Below are 10,331 nucleotides of genomic sequence, written 5' to 3' on the forward strand. Positions count from 1 at the left end.
TGGAGCCAGCACTGCTGATGTGCTCACAGAGCTGAGGCTGCTGAGCTACAGCCTCACCATTCCTTGGACCTGTCACTGGGGAGCATCTCTGGGACTGCCCTCTCCATCCCTGTGCTCTGGGAAGGACTGCACAGCTGCAGCTTCACTCAAGCTCCCTTCACTCTTCACCTCCCAAACTTGCGCTGCTGCTCTCTAATGGCAGCTTCCACTGGAGCATCTCTGAGCCACGACAAGGTAAGTGCCACCGGGAGGGGATTTGTACTGACTGAGAGCAGCAATGCAGATAAATATGCTGAATCTTCATCCAGCTAACTACAGCTTATCTGAGAGCTGCCCATGTCTGCCAGCTCCTGCCTTGGCACAATTTCATCCAGTTTAACAAAGAGCACAGGCAAATACCCCTGCAGCCCACCTGGACTGCTTCAATGGATAACTGCTTTAATCTACCAACCACCAAAACAACTTTGCTTACAAATTTTAGAAAATAATTTCAAGGACCTGAAAATATCATGAAAGGCATATAGGTTCCTTAGGAGGACAACATACCAGAACTGCAGAGGGCATAATTCATCCTTCACTGCACTTAGCAATGCTGCTGTTGCTGGTTAAAACTAGGCAGTTTACTGAGCATCTGCAACACAGCCCTGGAAAGGACAGGCTGTAGGTTGCTCTTCTCCCAGCTGCAGACTTCTGTGGAGAAAATGCCTGGTAAAATCTTATTCACTCCAAAGAGAGATAAATCATAGTAATTGCACTTTAGGGTTTGAGATAAATGCAGTCTCTGGCAAGGGTGGAGGATTTGACAGAGTCCAAATGAAGGTCTGAACTCCACAAGGGACAAGAAAGCTTCTAACACCCTCTCAGAGCGAGACTGAATAGTGGTTGTGGTAGAAAACAACCAGTTGCAGCAGCAAGCTTGTGATGAAAGTAAACAAACAACCCTGATGGATCCTAAACTCTCGTTGTTTTCTGACAGGGAAAGTCAGACACACCCCAAGGTCTACAGAGCTCAGGGACAGCAGGGGCACCCAGGGGCAGCAGGGCAGGATGAAATGCAGTGCCCCATTCGCTGAGTCAGCCCCTGGGGCTGGAACAGAGAGCTTGTGGTGCCCAGGATGAAATGCCCCTGCTCTTGTGCAGGTTCACAAGCAAAGCTCAAAGAGGTGCAGGCACCTGGGGCTGCTCACAGAGAGCCCGAGCACATTTTGTGTATCTGGGCTTTGGCAACCTGCCAGACTACCCCAGAAAGGACAATGGACTCCCATTTCCTGGGGTTTTTTCCCCTCAAAGCTTGCTCCCTCTGACAGGTTTTCCCTTCTGTGTGCACCTTTGCAGAGTGAATTTTCAGCAGTCCCTGGGTCCTTTGATACCTCCAAGTTCCTGCCCAACTCACAGCAGTGTGAGGTGCCACTGTTATACTGTGCAAATTTGATCTTGCAAAGAACAAAGCCAAAGATTTCCAACTCCCAAGGTGTAATTTTTTATACTCTGACATGCTCAGAAATTCTGCTGTAATTTCCTTCTAAGTAGTCCAGGGTTAATGAGACTGAAGAGAATCATAGGAAGGAAATAAATAATTATTTATTCTCTCTTTTTTTTTCAACATGTCCCAAATGTCACCTTTGACCTGGCTTTCTATTTCTGGCGTGGACTAAACTCCCTCTATTTATTTAGCAGCCTACACACCATTACAGTAACATAGCAACAGTACTTTCAGTTGTGAATTTGAAAAAAAAGCAAAGCAAAAAAAAAGAACATATGAACATATTAAAACTGTTAAAGCATTGCAGTCTAGTAACACTTCAATAAATGCATTTTTTTTTACTTTAAATACCAGAGTTATTAAGCTTCCAGTCTACAAACCCAAAGGAAAACCCACAGGGGAACCAAAGCTGTGTCACCACCACAAAGCCTGTTCTTCCTGTGCCAATCTAATTGTCCTCTAACCTTTCTCTTTGTCTTAATGATGTTCCAGCTTGACTATTTATTGGGCTCAGAGCAGATGAAAGCAGGAGTTTGGGGAGGATTCTGAAATAATGATGGGGTTTAGCTGGTGGTTTTCCATCACTTTTCAAAAACAGTTCACCATTATTTTATAATCCATAGCTCAAGGCTGGTGTGACACTCAGTTATCTGTCAGAAAGGAATATTTGAAAAAGTATAAAGTGTAACAGTAACAGGAATGATGGGAGTACCAGTCCCATTTTCAGCTTCAAACCTTTTTACGGTGGGAGCAAAGCACTTGAAAATGCCAAAAAACCCAATTCCCTGAGCTACTTGAGTGCTTCTTATTTTTAAACCTAAAGCCTCAGTGAGAATGCAATTATTTTCTTAGGATGGGTTCAAAATGTTGAACTTATTAAAAATAAAACTTCTTAAGCTTGCAAAGCTTCCACTATAAATATTAGTAAACAACCCAGATGATGTAGCTGGAACAGCAGCGAACACTTGGCGAGGGAGCATTATCACTTCTGAAACTGTTTCCTCACTGCTACTGTAAACTCAGCTGGCATCTCTTGGGATGTTTCCTCTCCTCCCTCAGTGATCTGATCAGCTCAGTCACCTCTCAGTGCTGGGGGCTTTTCTGTGGGACAGCAACAGCCCCTGGAAGTGCAGCTTTACTTTGCTACTTGGCTACTTTTTACTTTGCTTTACTTTTGGGTGCATTTGGGAGGGCACCTAAAGCTGCTTTCCCAGTGCTCCCAAACCCAGGAAGAACTTTGGTAAAGCTCATGGCTTTACTGCTCTGTTTGTAAATTCTGCAAGCAAAACACAGCTCATGCTTGCTCTGAACTATTGGCTCCTCCTTGGCACGACCAGTTCGTGTCAGCTTGAAAAAAATGGCTCCACAACTGTAAAATCCTTGAACTTCTGCAAACAGTTTGCAATCTGGTATGTGAAAACAGACTGCTCACAAACTATGTGCTCTGCTGACATTACAGCAGTTGCAAAGTTAGAAAGGGTCTCCTCATGGCCATTATTCTGTCCAACAGAAATATGAATACATAACCCACGGTCTCAAGACTTGGGAGTCACAGGATGAATATTTATCACTAACAGGCCTCACAGAAAGCATTGTCTTTTAAAAAAAGCATTGTCAAAAATGAGCCAAAAACTTTCACATGACAATCTAAGTTCAGTTTAAATTAACACTCTCATTTAAGTAATTTCAAATTCATACTAATAACAACACTTTAGTGCCCTTCTGTGAAATGCTCTATGAAAAGGGATCCTGGATAGCTGAAATGTGCTGTTCAGGGCTTTTGTGGAAAGCTACAATGCAGTTTTGACTGCAGGGGTCAGGTGGGGTTTTTGGCATCAGGAGAGAAGGGAATAACAAAATCTCCAAGAACAGTTGTCTCATTCTAACAATTACAAAGCTATGAATGAATTAGCCTCAGAAAGGGAGTGTTTTTCTGGCACAAAGACTAGGCATCAGTTTTGGTCTGTTTTGAACAAATACCAAGCTGCAGCAGATTCTAGAATTGAGTTTTGCATGGCTATGTGTTTGTTTGTTTGTTTTCCTGATGCAACACAAACTGAAGCAAGTCAAGAATATTATTGTAAAGCAGAAAAAAAAAGTTAAAGTATTGCATTTTATTTAACAATTAAATGAGAGAGAAGAAAACGTATTTTATCTGGCTGCATGTAATGTTTTGACATGCAAATTTTATTTCATTTTTTCCTTGTCTTATCACATTGCTAATTCATTTCCAAATCAAATGAAAAGGACAGAAAAGCAAATAAAATTACTGTTTTTCCAACAAGTAACATTTTAGGAATAAACTTGTCCCTTTCCCTAAAAATCTATCAAATTTTCATAGCAAATATTCATAGCATTTTAATGCATCATTGGTAGAAGTAATGTGTTTATCCATATTTCCATAGATGACATGCTACAACAAAGACTTCACCAAAGTATGACTTGTAATGCATTTTCCTCTGAGCCGTGTTTGACTGCATCACTCATTTAATCACACTGGAGTTAACATTTCCTTCTCTATTTCAAACTAGCATGTTTTTTTAAGGCACTATTTTTGAATGCAAAGACCTGATAACTTGAGGGTTTCTGTTTTGAATAGAAACCAATAGCTGGACATTCCTGTGCACTGAAAACATGTAGTCAAAGATTAAACTGGGGCTTCAGGACTATTATGCCTCCACCCAAATAAATAGTTCAAGGGAAATTATTCTGATACACAGGTTGCCAAGAACAGCAGTGTTTTTTAGAAATTATTTCTTTCTTAGAAGTCAACCTATCTCATTAAGCATTGCACTTAAACTATCCAAACATCGTTAAAAGGGAAGAAAACGGTGTAAAATAAACACCACATTTAACCTACCAAAACAAGGTCTGATTTGCACATAGCTAATTACAAATGTTTAATTCCAGTGATGGAAACTCCTCCCTAACATAAATATTCTGCTGTTGTTTTACCAGTGAGATCAATTTGTGCAGGATTTCACAGAGAAGAGAACGTGTAGACTGCCACACAGGAGCTTCTCAAAATTCAGTTATTTTTTAATATACAAACCAGATAGAATATACACTGGATTTTAAAATGAAGTAATAACAGGAAAAAATATAGGCACAAGGCTTACAACTGGAATGAGCTGAAAGGCTCTGACAACTTTCTGCACCCACGTGACTCCAACTTCCACCCAGCCTGTGAACCACGGTTACAAAACCCGTGCAAATTGGTTAAAGCAACTCAGGGAGCTCAGGATATTTATCCAGGAAAGTATGAAAGGAGGTCAGAATTCTCTGTTCAAAAGGGACAGGACTCAAGAGGTGAGGCTTTGTAAGGAGCATCTGGAAATAAAAAGACTTAGGGATAAAAATTAAATTTGGGTTTCTTCTTGAGAATATTTTTCAGAAACTTCCCCCAAGCCCCAAAGCAGCAGAAGTACTTGACCTCACAAAGCACTTGGGGATTTCTTTCAGGGGAGGGTGGCAGTGTCCTGTGGTGACAGCAGCCCAGTGCTGGATCAGAGAGCAGATGCTCTCCATCCCACCCGCCCTTCGCTGTGCTCTGCGACTCCTGTTCCTATTACATGAGCAAACTCTTCCATAATTCTACTTTACTTTTTCTTCTTAGTAACTTCCTGTTTGTTCTCCTGATAAATACCAGAACTTCAGCTAAAAATGGAGAAGTTGCCTAGATTCTCTTATCTCCTGGAGCCCCAGCCCTGGTGTGCTGCGGTTGGGCCCTGGCAGATCCCCCAACGGTCAGAGGCGCTGGGCTGGGCTCTGCTCTGTCCTTCTGGCAGCACTGCTGCCCCCCACACACAGCAGCAAACAGCTCTGCCCCACCAGCTTCTGCCATAGGCTACAATAATTTACACATCTATTTGTCTTCTCAGACCAGACACTCCAGGAAGAAGCGTGGTAGGAAGTGCAAGGCTACATTTTCCAACATGAGCTCCATTTGGGACTCTTGTTCTAGAGATGCTGACAAGGAATTTTGATTTTCAACAATGTTTGAAGAAATCAGTCACTCAAGTAAAGTGGGAAACTTGCCCTTTTTTGAGCAAGTGGTCTTCCCTCATCAACTTGTATAGTACTGAAGATTAAAAATAGCTCTTCAGCTGGGGTACAGCTGCACAGCGTTAACTCAAATGGAGCTGCAGTGACTCACAACAAGCAAACATCTGGATGTGGCCCTTTACTACTGCAAACCACACAACACCAACAGCAAGTAAACACTGGCAGGGCCTTCAGAGGAGCTACTGCTGCTGTTCCACACCGTCAGTGTGACAAACAATGGGACAGCGATTTGAGGAGAGGCTGCAATTAGCTGTGTGTTAAAATTCCCATCTCCTCCTTCTTGTCAGCACCTGAGCAATGTGTCTTCTCAATAGCACTGGTCTCTTATTTCATTCTCTGGGCCTTCTTCTATGTTGTTTTTCCTTTCATTGTGACTTTTTGCACTGGCTGTGACAAGTCCTTTGTTTCCAAGGCCATGAAACCATTCCTTCCTTCCACCTCCTCCAATAAATAAACAACAAATAATAACAGTTAGTGATCAGATAAATTTCCACATGAAAACTGTCAAGGAGCCAGCTATTCAATGCTGACAATACAGAATTGGGATGGATGTACTCAGCACCAATGTAAGGAGCTGTGAAACCCATCAAATTTGAAGCAGATTCCCCCATTACACCTAATTTCCTGCAGAGGCTGGTATTCACTGATCCACTAACATCAACAGCAAAAATCTTCAGTGGCTTTTCCTCCTGTGGGGCTGAACGTCAAACTATGACTGATACCTAACATTTTTGGTCTAGAGCAGGATGGACTTCACCTCCATCACCACCACTTCTTAGTTTTTGTCAGCAGCTCCTTCCTCTGTCTCCTGCCCCATAGCCAGCTTCCCCCAGCCCTGGCTGCTCCCTGGCACCCCTCAGGCCCACGCAGACCTGGTGGGTGAGAAAAGCTGGAACCAGGTGGGGAAATGAAAGCAGCACAGCCTTCGGGTCACGCTCAGAGGACAAAGGACTGCAACACACACCAAATTCTCTCCTGGGAGACTCCTTGCACAACAGCCTCTATAGACAGGCTGACGTGGTGGTTTCACGGTTCAAGTGTCAGATTGAGAGAAAAGCATTGCCCATGCCATTAAATCACTATTAGAGAATTTGCCTGATGTTCCTCACTATTAGAGAATTTGCCTGATGTAGCAAGGCTCCCTGTGCTTCCTAACGAATTCTTTGTGTTTAGCATTAAGCTCTCTGTTTTTACAGAAACTCACACTAGGGTAATTAATCTCATGTTCGTTTCCTGCACATGCAAGAGAGCAGCCTTTGTTAGGGAATGATAAGACACTTCTAAGAATAGTGTTACTAAGAGCATCGGCTTTGTAAGACATTGCAGGAAAAATATAGACTCTTAACACCTGCTTTTCACTTTCAAAGTTTTGAAAATAATGTTCTGCTTACCCAGAGGCAAATTCTGACTTGTTTATGCGTAGAAAACCTAATTGCTTTCACCAGACAACAACAAATATAAATGAAGGTATATTTTGGTCTTTACGCTCCAGTCTTGGAAAGAATAATTTGTTTAATTTTATAAACACTGCAGATATTCCCAGTGGCTTCAGCGGGAACTATTGCTGTTCCCAGTCCCCCAACCTGAATTCATTGGTTTTTCTGATCTTTTAACCACATATTCCATTGAAATTAAATTGACTTTCTTAGTGATAGATGTAATAGATGAAGGATTAAGAATCTATCTGTGTGTAAAACACTGGGCCCTCAGGTCAGCCCTTACAAAGGCCGGATGCTGAGCTCAGGAAGGTGTGAGCTGGGAGGCAGCGCGGTGAGAGCAGATGGGGCTGGGCAGCTGCGGAGGTGCCAGGGCCGCGGGCCAGGCTGGCACCCGGGGCTCCCTGCGAGCCTCGCTCGGCCCGCGGCTGCTCCAGCCGGGCACCAAGGGCGGTGCTGAGCGCGGGGATTTATATTTATGTGTGCTGGCAGTCCAGAGCGGGAGCCAACACCGTGCTCCTGTAAGCGGCTGACACTTGACACCCAGTGAAGTCAGTTTAAACAGGCATTGTTTTAAAGCTCCGTTGTTTTTAAGCAGTCACCGTGGCTCAGCCCGAGCTATCTGCTGCCCCAGTGCGAGATGCACGAGCTGCCATGATGGTGAAACTCTACAAAAATAGGGGAGAATTGGTTTACAGCAGGTGAGAGATAATTTCCATTTGGTTTGTAGCATCCACTGTGTAACCAGTCATGTGAGAAAGGACATTAAGCTTTGCTGTACTTGCACCAGATTTCTTTCTGCTTTATTATGGACAAAGGACTACCTTATCCTCCTAACCAGAAAACAAAGCTTAATCTGCAGAGATCTGGCTAATCTAATGGTGTTTGGAGAATAATATAGACCACATTTCCCCTGGTTTTGTAGTGCAAAATCTGAGCAGAGCAGACTGCAAGTAGCCTTGTGAGCTGATCAGAGCCCCTGTTGTGACTATTATCTTCACTGTATAATGGGGGCTTTCAAATCCCAGCTTTATCACATTCTGTTTTCTCTACTTTGCCCTTTTATGAATATTGAGTCATCAAAAATAGCTTCACTGACAGAGTTACTAATGATACCAGCTGGGTGAATCAGTGGCTCTTACACTGTGCCTGCCATACAGTGCTATTAGTACACTCGTTACAAAATATAGCAAAAATGAGATGCCCATAATTTATTTGCAGCTCCCATGAGACACATCACAGTGGTTATTTTAGAATTGGAAAATGCTAACTGAACAAAGCAAATATTCAGCCACTTCAATGCAATACTGTGGCCTACAGGAAGAAACTCTGGCTAAGAATAAGTTAAAAATAATCCCAACATCAGTAATTATCCTTTCTGCTAGTTTTTAGCCAATGAAAAAACACACTACCAAATGATATCCACCATATTCTTCCACAAGACAGTTCTGCCTCACATTACCGGGAAAAGCTAAGATCAGCACTCCAGAGAAAATGCTGATAAACAGAAGTGAATACGACAAATGATGTAAGCTGTGCCCAGGGCTGGAGCGCCAGAGCCACGGCCAGGGGCATCCTTCGAGTACGGAGCAGAGCTCCGGGGAAGTCAGGTTACAAGGGCATGACTCAAACGGGTATTACCGGCTCCAGAAGTGTCACAGCAGAACATAACAACATGCCTGATGAAGAACCACCACAGATGAGCATGCAAAATGGCCCATGAGGGGCTTATATTGTTAATGCTGTCCCAAGAAAATTTTAAGGGTCATTTATTCCTACCCGGAGTGCTTTCCTTGCACCCCTGCAATGAGACAGTTTCCTATGTTTGCAACACACATCCTTTTTTTTTTTTTTTTCCCAAGCAGATAGAGAATGAAACAAGGGGCCCATAGTGCAGTTGCAGATCTCCATGCAGGGCTCGCTTCTTCTCCCCAGCCCCCTTCACCTTTCAACTATCAGGAACTTTACAGCACAGCATCTTCCAGCACCTCTTTATCACAAACCAAAAAGCTTTCTGAAGCTTTCTGCTAACAGCTGCATCTGACATTGGTAAATAAAACTATTGCATGTATTGCCTTTAGCAAGTGTCATAGACATTACAGAGCATCTTAACAAAACCAAGCCTCAGAATGTCAATTACTAGAATTTTGGCTGTTGGGGTTTGGGTTTTTTTTTTCCCCTTTCCTTTTAGGATGTTCTTGTCCGTCCCTGGAAAAGTGACATCTGCAATTCTATTACAACAATTCTGTTAGTTACGGCAATGTTAACTGAAACCGAAATGTGGTTTTTAACCTAAAAGGTTGCATAACAGCTGAAGTGCTGTAATCTTACGAGCCTGGAAAGGTTAACTCCAGAGGGCACAAGAATGTCGGTGGAAACTAAAATACTCCATCAGCGCATGGACTTGGAATTCTTTTTGTTTTGGTCCAAGGCGAAGCCGAAACGGGCGAGAGATTTCAAAGGAAGAGTCAGACAGCGAGCACATGCCGAAATCCCTTTAGCGAGAAAAAAAAAATATCAGCAAAGCCTCTGCACTTACGTATCTCTTGAGTTTCTTCTCGGGGGGTGATTTGATGAGCCAGCCAGTGCAAACCACGTCCCCCGAGCTCATCTTCCCCCCGGGCGCGGAGCGGCGGAGCGGGAGCCAGGGTGCGGGCTGCCAGTGCGTGCGTGCTTGTTATGGGCGGCTGTGTGTCCGTCCGTCCGTCCGTGCGCGTGTGTGCTGGGATGCGAGTGCGCGTATGTGTGCTGGGATATGAGTGTGCGTGTTTGCTGGGATGTGAGTGTGTGTGTGCGCGCTGGGATATGTGAGTGTGTGTTTGCTGGGATGTAAGTGTGTTGTGCGTGTGCGTGTGAATGTGAGTGTGTGCGGACGCGTGTGCCCCGCAGTGCCCGTGTGCGTGCCGTGGCCGCCCGAGTGTGCGCCGCTGTGTGCGGGCGTGTGTCCGTCCGTCCGTGCGGCTCTCTGTGTGTGTGTGTGTGTGTGTGTGTGTGTGTGTGTATTGTTCCCAGCCAGTTCGCACCGCAGCAATCAGCTTCCTTCAGCTGCGCTCTGCCGCTGCTCCAGCCCGCGGAAGAAGTCATGACATTGATCACTGACACGGCCAGCCCTCCCTCCGCCGCCAGCACAATGCAACACACCGAGCACGTGATGGGCGCCCGGGGCTCGCCGCCGCCGCCTGCGACACCCCCGGCAGCGGCAGCGGCAGCGGGCGGCTCCCGCACCCGGACCGCATCGCCCCGGCCAGCCCGGCCCGGAGCCCCGCGATGCCTCCTGTCCCTGCCCGGAGCCCCGCGGGTACCGGCGGTCCCTGCCCGGAGCCCCGCGGGTGCCCCCTGTCCCTGCC

General features: G+C 45.0%; 1 protein-coding gene across 2 annotated transcripts in view; it reads right to left on the reverse strand.

The window, feature by feature from the left end:
* The window catches only part of GAB3 (GRB2 associated binding protein 3), a 65,970-nt gene extending 55,877 nt beyond the window's left edge, over nt 1-10,093 (reverse strand). For both annotated transcript variants that reach the window (XM_064713341.1, XM_064713340.1), the window contains exon 1: nt 9,524-10,093. In XM_064713341.1, coding sequence (XP_064569411.1) covers nt 9,524-9,595 — 72 coding nt within the window. In that variant the 5' untranslated portion in view covers nt 9,596-10,093. The remainder of the gene's footprint in view (nt 1-9,523) is intronic.
* Between the last annotated feature and the right edge of the window lie 238 nt (nt 10,094-10,331).

The sequence above is a fragment of the Zonotrichia leucophrys genome, chromosome 4A (genome assembly GCF_028769735.1).
Source record: "Zonotrichia leucophrys gambelii isolate GWCS_2022_RI chromosome 4A, RI_Zleu_2.0, whole genome shotgun sequence".
NCBI classification, from domain to species: Eukaryota; Metazoa; Chordata; class Aves; order Passeriformes; family Passerellidae; genus Zonotrichia; species Zonotrichia leucophrys.